The sequence below is a fragment of the Eretmochelys imbricata genome, chromosome 1 (assembly GCF_965152235.1).
Source record: "Eretmochelys imbricata isolate rEreImb1 chromosome 1, rEreImb1.hap1, whole genome shotgun sequence".
Taxonomy (NCBI): Eukaryota; Metazoa; Chordata; order Testudines; family Cheloniidae; genus Eretmochelys; species Eretmochelys imbricata.
In genome coordinates this window covers 260,382,732-260,395,275 of record NC_135572.1, presented here as the reverse complement: position 1 = coordinate 260,395,275, position 12,544 = coordinate 260,382,732, and the positions used below count along the sequence as shown (strand labels likewise).

General features: G+C 39.2%; 1 protein-coding gene across 2 annotated transcripts in view; it reads left to right on the top strand.

The window, feature by feature from the left end:
* SLC41A2 (solute carrier family 41 member 2) overlaps positions 1-12,544 on the top strand; it is a 99,859-nt gene that overhangs the window by 61,349 nt on the left and 25,966 nt on the right. For both annotated transcript variants that reach the window (XM_077828686.1, XM_077828675.1), the window contains exons 9-10: positions 8,066-8,197; positions 10,094-10,242. In XM_077828686.1, the coding sequence (XP_077684812.1) occupies positions 8,066-8,197; positions 10,094-10,242 (281 nt within the window). The remainder of the gene's footprint in view (positions 1-8,065; positions 8,198-10,093; positions 10,243-12,544) is intronic.

The following is a 12,544-nucleotide window of genomic DNA, read 5'->3' as shown; positions in this document are numbered from 1 at the left end:
AACCGTCTGAAAATCTCAGTACATGTTCTATAAAGATTTGTTAAAGTTCTGCAGCTAAACATTCTGAGGGCTCCATCTGCATTGAGCATGCCTCATCCCCATACAGCTCCTATAAGCTGACCAGACTGCAAATGTGCTGTGTCCACAAAATGACCTGGCATGTTTCATCCCAGGCCTGCAGGGGCCGAGCAAATTTTTCCTTGCAATTTCTTCTCTTGGATGCTGGGGGCCACTGTGGCACTAGGCGCCACAAATGAGAGCAGGTGGGCTCTCTCTTGTGTTCTCAGGGTAGGTCTATCCAGCAAAGAAAAGCCTGTGGCTGGCCTGTGCCAGCCAACTTAGGCTTGCAGAGCTAGGTCTCCGGCACTGTTTCATTGCTGTGTGGACTTTCAGGCTTGGGTTGGAGCCCGAGCTCTGGAACCTTGTGAGGTGAGAGGGTTCTAGGGCTCGGACTGGAGCCTGAGCACCTGGGCAAGGCATTTGAACTAGACTTTCCATTGGTTGCCATTAATTATGTGTACCTTTATTTTTTCTGGGTATCCAACTGGAGACCCTGGAGTCTGATCTGCAGAAGTCCTGAGCATTCACAACTGAAACTGAAGTCAATGGGAGCTGTGCTTTGAACATATATCATGCTAAGTACTGTGAAAAATGTGGTCACAGGTGTCTCAAATTAGGCATCCAAAATTACTGGACACTTTTAACCTTAATCTCTCTGTGCCATCTGTAAAATGGGAATAACACAACTACCTCACCTCACAGGGGTGTTGTGAAAATAAATTTATGAATGTTTGTTAGGCATTCAGATACCATAGTGATGAGTACCTTAGAAAAGCCCATGAGGAAATTAATAATGCTGTATACTTTTAAGCTTTTGAATAGTGTCCTGTAAATAAGATATGGGGCACACATTGGACAATGAGAATAAAATGAAATATCGAATAGTTGCTCAGTTGGTGACCACAATTCATCCTGTGCACTGAATGAGGCAGGGAGGGGCCAATGGAAGAAATAGTATGTGATCATGTTAAAGACTGTATCATAATGGATACCAGCTCTACCTACAATAGGTATATGTTTTTGTATGTGTATATAAAAATTATCTGCTCTTGGGATTCATCGTAACAATGTACATATAACTTATTTCTCAAATTGTAGATTAAAAAGTTATTGCAGCCTTGATATAGCAAAAGTCATCAGCATTTGATTAGACATATTGGGTTGGGGAGATGTGCACACAACTAAAACTTTTTAAAAATATTGAACATCTTTATATAGGTGGAGTCAGATTCTACACTATGCTGAATGTCTTCTGTGAATTGCTAAATGGCCTCAACTCCCATTGACTTGCAGGTGGTGCTCCGTAGCTTGTAGGATCAGACCCTTGAAGGAGGGAGGTATATACATTAAGATTTCCCAACTCTTCCCTTTATAAGACTCTGTTTTCAGCTGTTTACAACATTGCCAAATGTAAACCATTTAAGCTGAAACTTTCCATGCCAGGTGTCTGTCTCTGGCTTCAAAGTTTTTGGAAAGTTTCAGCCAAAACAGTTCAGTCATTTCAGAGAATACTTGTGGGGAGGAAATACTTTGTTTTGCCATGTTAAAAATATTTTAAAATGGCTATTGAGAAGCTCTAGATCTCCATACTTTAGAGAAGGGATTTGAAATTTAGCAGAGGGGTGATGTTTGTGTCAGGTCTGTACCTTTTGCTCTTCCTATGGAAATCTGCCCAAATGTTCCAAGAAGCATTTGAAAAATCTGTTTGCACATGCTAAGTAGAGCCTTTAGACCTGCATGGCTAAAATCTTGGAAAATTCCATTCACGCTGAGCATGCACCAGTATCTCTCAAGTCCTGTGTATGTGGACTGTGCATACACCATCTGCATACAGCAGCTGAGTGTGTCCATTCCTAGGGTACAGAGGCTCAGCAGGACTTTCCCTGAACTTTCAGCTCTTGGCTGCTCTGGGCCGGGGTGGGACTGGACACCAGAACTGAGAGAGAGCAGAGAGACTATCTCCCTTGTGCTCTCAATATCCCCACCCCACTCCCTGCAGCTGGTGCTCAGGCAGCATGGAAGAAGAAGGTGCCTGACTCAGATACAGGGAGCCAAGAGCCAGACCAGGGTGAGGGAAGAGGAAGGAGTAGATTGGGAGAAGGAACCACAGTGGTTGGGGATGGGGGAAGACTGAGAGTGGACGCTGCGAGACAGAAGGGGAGGAAAACCTGTGACTGGGACCTGAGGGGTTGGCACTGGGAGACAGGAACTGGTTGGGCAAGATGGCTGGGGGGAACTGGGAAGCAGTTGGTGTGAAGGGTGAAACTGAGATTGAAGGAGGAGCTCAGGGAACTTGGACTTGCTAGGCAAGCAGCCTATAGTTGGGAATCAGTAAGGTGGATAGGGGGAAAAGCAAATCTGATGAGAAGCTGTGGTGCCTGGGAAGAACTGGGACAAGGAGCCGGTGACAGGGGCAGACAAATGGTGGAAATGACTGGAAGGGTGAGAGACAAGTTGGACCGGGGTGGCGGGAGGGAGGGAGCAACTTGGGTCTGGCTGAGTGCTTGACTTCACAATTTTAATATTCTTTTAACATAATCTCTGACTGTGCATGTGCACAATAAAATGATGATGGGTTGATGTAAAAATATATAATTCTCTCTCTCTCTCTCGCACGCACGCACAAACTAAATATATATATATATAATGTGCTGTAGAGCAACTTATTTTTTTGTAATCAAATACAGTGAATCTGAAGATGGGCAAATATATATTAGTACAACACGTCAAGTATACTTAAAACACCTCAAATACTTAGAACTATGCTATTAACAAGCATAGCCATAGCATAACATTGTTTCCATGATAAATTAGGACAGGTGTTTTTTCTTTGAGAAATGTTATATCCATGTTACATAGCCAAGCTAACAGACTAACTCAGTAAAGTCTGTAGCAAAGCTCCTTTAACACAGTTCTCAGAAAAAATTATTTCCAGTGCTAGACACTGAAATTATGTTAGCCACCATATTCACAGAGATAACTGGTGTGATTTTGGTTGTACCATGGACAGGGTCTTATGTGTTGAGAGTGTTTGTTAAATGACAATGAACAGGGCTGACAACCTTTCTGTAGAAATATTTATCCTAAGGAAAAGGGCTGTCTTTTAACTCTAGATTGGTTCAGTGAAGTGACATGTTTTTTTTTGGTATTTTTTAATAATGAAGTCAGGGATGGCATCCTTCTCTGCTAGAGAGCTTAACTTCTGTTATCCTTACTGACAATGTAGTATTCTTATGCAGAAGTTAAGCACATCTGCTTTTCTGTGAGGAATACAAGTCAATTTTTAAGATTTTTACTTTCAAAGAAAATGTCATTATATATTATGGTTCCCATGTGACTAAAAAGAAACTAGCAAAATTAGTCTTTATAATAACCAGAATGCTATAGCAAGATGACAGCAATAATTTTTTTTCACGAAACATATTTCTGATTTAAAATAAACATAAATTTGTGCTTTGAAGCAGTACATAGGTATACCTGCAGATAATTTCTTAATGCTATCAATTACAGGGCTTTTACAGCCTCAGGCACTAAAAAGGAGTCCATTCTAAAGCTAAGGATTCACACCAGTAATTTGGTGAATTGACAACCTGTTGTTTTTCTAATGTTGTTAATCTACACAATTGTATCTTTTAATGGTTTTCTGCTACCCTCGGTGATGTAATTAGTCTGGTACTGCCTGAGTAATTTCATGGGCATGGTAAAAAAAAGCAGCTATGAGAAGAAACAAATTGAATATTACTACAGAAAAATACCTTTCCATTTGGGAATGATACTCTTAAGGTATGAATAACTTTAAAATCCTTAACTCTGTAGCTGATGAGAATTTAGATAATTAAATCTGAAATATTTTCAAAACTGATAAATATGACTTGATGATCACCAGACAAATGGAAAGACTTTGTGACCAAAACCCCCACCTCTCATGTCCTGTTTGGTCCATCAGCTTCTCCCCCTTGTGTTTGCCTGAAGAAGCCTAATGACAACACAAGCCGCTGGGATAGGACACCTTTGTCCAGGTCCCTTGATCAAGACTGAGGAGGAGGTGTGTAGGTTCCAGAAACTTCTTCAGTACTTCTCCTTAGAGTTCACAGAGTTCTCTGCATAAAATTAACTATACATCAGTCATCTTAGCAAGATTTATTTAAAAACAGAGAAATAGTATTAAAATAAAAGAATTACTTTAACATCTAGTTTTGTATTTCTCAGAAGCTAACAAGATAAGACATTCTCAGCTTACTTGCAGAGAAAACAGAAAAGTGAACAGCTTACTTTTTTGAAAAGAGTCTCTGTCTAACCACTTTGGCCATACTGTCAGCTTTCCTTGATAACTGGATACCATTTCTTTGCTCTTTTCATTGTCCTGGGGGACTGTGTCAATTTATAGACTCATAGACTTTAAGGCCAGAAGGGACCATCATGATCATCTAGTCTGACCTACACATTCCTGGCCACAGAAGCTTACCCACTCACTCCTGTAATGGGCTCATAATCTCTGGCTGAGTTACTGAAGTTATCAAATCTTGATTTAAAGACTTCAAGTTACAGAGAATCCACTATTTATTAGTTCAAACTAGCAAGTGACTCAAGCCCCATGCTGCAGAGGAAGGCAAAAAATAAATCAAAACAGGGTCTCTACCAGGTTTCCCTTAATCAAAGGCCACTATTTCCTCTTTCAAACCAATTTTCTGTTTTCCTCTAAGACATGGCTCATGGAGGATGCAAAGACACTTGATGATGATAAATAGCCATCTTTCAAAGGCTTAACATCTGAGACCACATTTCACAAACCAGTCTGCATGTCTATCCCCTAGTCAGTTGTGTATTATCCTTCCAAAGAGGCAGAAAGTCATTTTCCTCAATATTAACCTTGGCCTTTCTCATTTTCCATTGTTATTAATTAGGGACAGAGCTTCAGACCCTCTATTACTCTTTCTTTTTAATAAATTTGTTGACGCAAGAGGCAATCAATCACAATGCAAGATTTTTATACCTTTCAGGAAGTTATTTATATCCATTTCCTGTGTCACCCTGGATTTTACATCTCTAGAAGCAGCAAGATAGAACTGCCTTTCAAAGGCTAGCTTAGATTTTTATTCACAGCAATCTTCAAGATGGCGGGGAGGGGAGGAGATTTTGAAGTCTTAAGCAGCCTCTCCGAACACACACTGTCTTCAGATGTTCCTCTCCTGTTCCCACTAAAAAGGTGTCTATAAATATTCCCGGAGAGTTTCCCAGCTCTTCATGTGGTCTCCAGAGATAAGCTTTTCTTCAGCCCTTAAGACCACTACAGCAACATCTTTAGCCTCTAAAGATCTAATTCTCTTCAGGTGCTCATTTTCTTTTTCACCCCTTGATTTCTACTGGCTCCTCCCAAAATGGGGAAATAGCCTCAAGCTCCAAGATGGGATTTTAAGCCTCAGGGACTCCCTGAAGGGTTTCTCCATAAATTTGGAATTACATTGCAGGAAACATTTTTCTTTGTAATGAAACATGAAGGTAAGAAAAGAAGAATTTCCAGGGCTTTTCCTGTTCCTGGATGAGGGCAGACAAGGGAATAACTTTGTTTATTTACTCCTCTGCTCACCAGATTATGGAACTGGCCTAACTCTAGAGATCAAACTCCTATATCTGCTCAGAAGCTCTACAGATTCCCTACAGAAATAGTTTGTCTCCTTCCAAGTGGATTCAGCAGTAATAGCCTGATTGAAAAACAAAACAAAAAAACAACAACCCTACCCTCGCTTTGGATGTGTCCTTGTGGAATCCCATTAACAGAAATTTGGAATTGGGGAAATAAGAACATTTCTGATTGATTAATTGCAGCTCAGTTTTCTGTTGTGTCTTGTCCTTTCTATCTCTATCCTGACATAACTTCTATCTTCCTATCAGAATTGTGAACATCATCTACATTTTTTGTTGTTTGCTTACAAACTATTATTTGAATTTAGAGCTTCAAAGAAACATCTTAGTTTTGAATGCTATCCAAACATTTTGAGGTTCTTTATTTAATTTCAGAAGAAGTCATTTTCTTTCCTATGACTCTTATTTCCATAGATTTATTTCAGAATACTTTTTTAAAAAACTATTTACCATTTTGAGGCTATGCTCTTGTGGTTTATTAACACCAGAATTGTTGCATAGAAATGTGGCATTATACTGGTATGGTGCAGCTACTTTGTTTTATACTGACAATATATATACACTGTACACTATTCTTATATATAGTGGCTTAACTTCAAATGTGTTCTATTTTAAAATATTTTGGCAAAATACTACTAATAAAATTAAGTTCAGAATAATCTTACAGAGGTGAGCCATGGGCCAGTCCAAAGAAGTAAAGTGTGTGCGCGTGGTTGGTTAGCCAAGAGGTTGATTGGTATCAGAGGCAGTACGGGGCAATGGTTGGAGTTCTCGCAGGGGTCAGTAACTGGAAGATCCAATCCAAGGGACTGGGTTAGCAGGTTACAGAGGCAAGGCAGCATGGCAACAAAGTGTCGTCAGACAAGACTGGGTGAGGCAGCAAGGCAGGGTCAGGTGAGGCAATCTAGGCAGCAGTGAGCAGGCAGTGGTTTGTTGCTCAGACAGCTTCCTCTTCCTCTTGGGGCCTTTGTATTATCCAGGCTCCCAATGAGAGGACTGCCTGTCCATCCAATCAGAGGCCTGTTGTTTGGTTGCTGTGGCTCTGTAGGCCTTTAGGACTAAAGCTGTTGGTCCACGGTAGTGTTTAAGTGCTCTGTCATGGTTCAACAGCTAAGTATGCTGCCTAAGAACCTCGAGAGTCTAGGTTCAGTATTGATATCCTAACAGTATTCCATGACAAAAATAACTACATTAAAATAGTTACGTCTGAAAGAACTTACAACTTAAGGGTGAAAAAATTTAGAGATGTTGTCTTCATCTCTAAACCAAGTACTGGAAATTCAGCATTAAGATTTCACTTAAAAGAATTCCAAACATGTTAAAGTACAGATATGCACAGTTAATGCAGCCAGACAACCTTAACGTCTGCCCAGTAGCAAAGCTATGCAGTAACCATCTGATTATGCTTAAGACATCTGGGGTGTGTGGTCCTAGATTAGATTAAGTGTTTTTTTAAATACAAGGTTTTTCTCATATTTTTCCCTTTATAGTGTCCTTAGCTCTTTAACTATTGTCCAGAGCCTCCACAATAAATACCACTCTCATCAGCTGCCTGCTGTTGGAATCAAACTCTCTGCCCCCTCCCTCATTTTTAGTTATTATCCTGAGCGGAGTGATCTTTGATGGTTTAAAGTGGTACATTCTACTCTATTGTCCAATACATTAATATATTTATAATAGTCAAGCTTTCATTCCTTAAGGGAAAAGTGATGAAAAATTAGATCATTTGGAAAAATTTAATATAAAGATGGATAATATAAAACTTCTCTATTTACCTATACCTGATTTCCAAAGACAATTATGGATTTAAAATTCTTGAATCCAGGCTTCCAGCAGATGAATAGTCAGAATTCTCTGACCATAGAATTCTGCAACCATTAAACTGCCTTACCAGCATGCAGTCCTTTTCATGCTTCTAAGGGTATCATGGCTCTCTTGCATTGGTTCCAAAAGCAATTTAGTCTTTAAATGAAGACCGGATATCTTTTTAGAGAGATGTGGTATAGCTTAAACTGAAGGTATGGGCTTGATATAGGAATTACTGGCTGAGGTTCTATGGCCTACGTTGTGCAAGAGGTCAGACTATATGATCATATCGGTCCCTTCTGGCCTTAAATATCTATGACTCCATGAAAATCAAATCTGGGCAAAAGCTGAGTTCAATTTTGTTCTGAGTCTTCCAGTCATATTGTGTTTAGTGTTGGCCTGAGTAGAAGCAGAATCATAAATTTCCATGGTGAAGATGTTTTCACCTTTTGACCTTTGTACCGTGTGATGGGTGTAATAGCAGTTGATAAAAGTTTGATAAATTGTTATCTGTCTGAGAAGAATCAGTGAAAGATGTCTTCTTTTTCCGTTTCAGGTATTGGTGGTAATTTAGTGGCAATTCAAGCTAGCAGAATTTCTACCTACCTCCATTTACATAGCATTCCTGGAGAGTTGCCAGAAGAAGCAAAGGGTTGCTATTACCCATGCAGAACCTATTATGGTACAGGTATGTGTTGGTGGTTGTTAATTGTTGCAACTAGATTGTTGCACTCTTTTTTGCTTCTGTAGACCGACCTGTACACCCAATGAAAGTAGGCACCATATTCAGCTGTTGCTGTGATAGGTAGACAGTAATGAAAGATTCCTCTATCTGTAACAATTGGGCGGTAGGGAGGTCGTGTATAGGGCTGGAGTGGGAGAAGTGTAACTGGGTTTGAGGGGCAGAGATGGAAGTCAAGAGGGGTTAAAGTCACTCCCCAAACTGCTGCACTCAGAGCTGCTTTGTCCTTTTATCCTCCAGTAACTCATTAACTTCTCTCCCATCCAACCTCAGAAGTTCACTCCCGTTCCCTACCAACACCCCGTTTACCCTCGCTGTCAAGTCCTGGCTGGGAGTCAACGCACATGCACACAGTGTCCTTCTCTTTCCAGTATTTGTGGAGAGTGTGCTGATTAAATACTGGGTTCATTATAAATAATCTCTGCTTTCTCTTCCCAAACCCACCCACTGACTCTCTTGGACCCTCTTCTCTGGGTCCTTCCTTCTTTATCACCACCACCACTCCCACTTCGTGATCCCTGCTTCCTCACCATGACCACTGCTCCCCTCTAGAATGCTTGCTTACCTCCCATTCCCAACTCCACTTCATCACCCACCCACTGGCCTTCAGGTGTCTGCTTCCCCCTCCATCCCCTAGTCCCCACCTTCCCCTCTCACCCCCCCCAAAAACCCTTCCCCCCATGCTTTCATGTCTGTTAGCCTCCTAGCTACTCAGTCTCCCCATACAGCAAGTTATGCTGTTTCCTCTGATATGTGTAGGCAGCAGCAGAGATTCCGTTGCCCACAGCACCAGGTAGTCCGACTTTCCTCTAAGCTGAGATTTTCTGGTTTTCCAGTTTTCCCCAAAAATCAATAAGGTTCTGTCCACTCCCTTAAATTTTGGAAATGATCAGATGTGGTATTATCACTTTATGTACAGAGAAGCAAAGAAATGCCATCAAGTTGAGTGTAGAGCCTTGCTTTGCTTGGCTAATAAGGAATTTCATTCATTCAAGTGTAAATTCTGTAATATGTCAGCCTATCCTGTAGGAATTGAATCATATTAAGACTTGATTCTCCCAGAACTTGTTTTGTTTCCCGACTCTCTCCACCCTCTTTACTACTAATTGGGAAAAGTATCCTTCAGCTATCTAGTACTGTTCTATAAACCAGCAGACAGTGTTGTAGCTGAAACTTTACCCTGATGCTGAGAACTTTTTATTTCCTGCTTCACATTGTTAGCCTAAGTCATAATGGTTTTATTCCATCCAGGTGATGATACTGTAATGGGAAGTTTCGAGTCATGTTGTTATCAACCACACAATGGTTGCTCTGACTTCCACAGTTTTTCCTTAAATTTAAAACAGAAGGTACCATTTGTAAATGTGTGATAGCTTTTGGTAAGAGTTGATTTTTGAGTAGCTTCTGTTGCTCTTTGATATTTATTAAATGTACTTCTAAATAATAAATAAAAAAATAGGTGAATGTGAAGTTACTGCTTAGCAATATAAAAAGTCCTCTGAGGGACTTATGTAAAAGGTAAAGGTAGCCAAAACTTTGCCTCTTCTGAGGGAACATATAGGGGCCTACTGCAATTAAAAGTGGGTGGTAATGTTTAGGTAAGGAACCCAGTCAAGGTGGCCAGGGGATGGTCTGATTCAGAGCAGACTGTCAGCAGCCTCTGCTGGCAGGGGTCCTGTTGATCCCCTGGCAGACACTAAACATAGAAGAAACTCTGAGGGAATTTGATGGTGAAAATCATGCATGCCCTACCAGAAGGGTACAATTTGCACCCCTTCTATTATTGATAAAAATATTTTCCAGCTTTCAAAGGGCTAAACTGCATTTTTTTTGTATTTACAGGAATAAATAACAAATCAGCCCAAGTTCTTCTCCTTTTGGTGATTCCTGGGCATTTAATTTTCTTGTACACCATCCATTTAATGAAAAGTGGTCATACCTCTTTGACTCCAATTTTTATAGCAGTATATTTGTTTGCAGCCCTGTTACAGGTAAGAATAAAAAATGGGTATAGTATGTTTTAGTTCTCAAAGAATACCGTGTTTGATACTTGCTTTTAGATATGTAAAGAGTAGAAGCAATAGGGAATGTGTGTCCATGTTATGGATTATCGGCACACACCCTCTTTGTAATAAATTATTCTCACATATACCCAACAGCTTCTACAACTGCATTTTGGGTGTTTCTCATCAGACACCTCACTGTATCATTTTCCCAAGTAAATGCTGTACTTTTTCTCTGTTTCTCATGTGTCAGCACCATTAAAGCCAGTAAGCATCATGTTAAACAATGGGAAAGGAATATGGCCTTTATTAATAGAAAGTAGGCCATGAAATTTCCTAAAAAAGGCTCTCATCTTGGTTTCATTCAAATAAAATGGATCACAGTCTTGGTTAACATAACCCACAGACGTAACAGTCTTACCTATATGCTTGTGTGCATCTCTTAAACACTCATTAAAGGTGAAGTCAGTTTAGCAGTAACCAGAATAATAATTAAGTGCATCCATTGTTTTTATTAAACATTTTTGCATCACTTTTGCTGGCTTTATTTAAGTCTCTAGCCCGAGCAATATCAGCAGTTGAAAGGAGCCTTTGAAATAGTCATAGCATAAGCTGAAGTCACTCCAAAAAAAGAAATTAGCTTATACATTTAATTGTTTCATTTACAGTCAAGTTTTAGTTAAAACTTTGCTGAGCTGAATAAAACATTTAGTTATATTTAAAAAGAAAAATGAAGGACATACTTGAAAGATCCATATGTGGAGTGTAGGTCTTACTTCTAAAATAACTATTACCAAGTTATCTTTAAAACTAACATCATCATAGTCAACAAATCTGTTACATGAAAAAAACTATAATTCAGTGTTCTGAACTCTGTTTTTCTGTGTTTATTGGAGTGGTGGTGTTTCAGTTTAATTGTAAATGGGTAAAAAAATCATCTGGATTGTGTATTTTAAATATACTAATTTTTTTGGATATGCTGAAGTTAGAAATTCAGTGATAAAAAGATGGATTTTGCAAACTGCTAGCATTTGAATTTTATATGAGAACCCCATTTTTCCACCTAGTATACAATTGGAAAACTCAAGGCCTTGCATATAACTGTGCCATTCCATTATTTTTAACTCTTTTCCTTCATACTTCTTGTTCTTTCCCATTATATCACTTTGATTTGTTTAATTTCTCCTTCTCCATCCCCTTCTCATGGACTTACTTTACATTGTCCTGATGCAGATTTCACTCAAAGCAATGGATATGTCAAGAACTGCTGGAAGAAATTGATTTTATATTTTTCTGTTATAATTATATTAATATAGTATTGGCATAGTTGCTATCATTTCCCTCAGTTTTGAATTGGCATTTTGGAAAGTCTCAGGTTTCTCTTGCTGCTACCTGCAGATGCTAAGAGGAGACAGGGCTTTTTAGAATGGCATGGTAGAAAAATCTTGATTGACATCAGCATAAGAATACATTTAAAGTCATGTTCAAAAATGCAAGAAAATTGCAAGGCCTGATTCACCTTTCACTTATGCCAGTTTTACAGTAGTAATATTCCACTGATATCTGTAGAGTCCATCCTGATTTTTAATCTGATATAAGCAAGGGGAGGCTGAAGCTTGCAGCTTTTCCTTTTGTGGATGATTTTCCCTTTACCACCATCTATCTCTGGCCATGACAGACGTTTTGCAGTTGTTCTTTAGTAGTTGAATCACAACTATTGCACACTATAATTTTTCAGGGGTCTTTTGCAAAGTTACAGTCATGAACCCCATATTTCTAGTCAACTTATGAAAATATTCCACTACATTGGTGGTTTCTTTTCTCTTCCTTTATTCCCTTTTTGTTATACCAGATATAATCACATTTTTATAATGCTGGTATATAGAAAGGTTTTGTATAGCTTTAATTAGCAGAATTCAGATTTTCATATAAATGACACTTCCCTGTCCCTTGAGTATGATTACATCTTCAATTATCTGTACCACCTTAATCAGTTATGCTGGTGCTCTTTCTTACTGCCTATTGGGACCTTAAGAGAGTGGGCCTCCCATGCAATTGCACATTTCTTAGTTTTCTTCTGTTTTAACATGAAACCACTTTGCTTCTTGCCTTTCATTTTCTGCTTAGCACCAGTGACATAATCTAGACACCTTGATAGTAATGAGAATAGTTTGAAATTACAAACTCAGTGCTTCTCTCTGGCCTTTCTTCAGAGATATGCATAGATCAACTCTAATCTTGTTGTAATTCTTTTTTTCCTTTGGGACTTTTATATTTTGTCCTCCTTCAA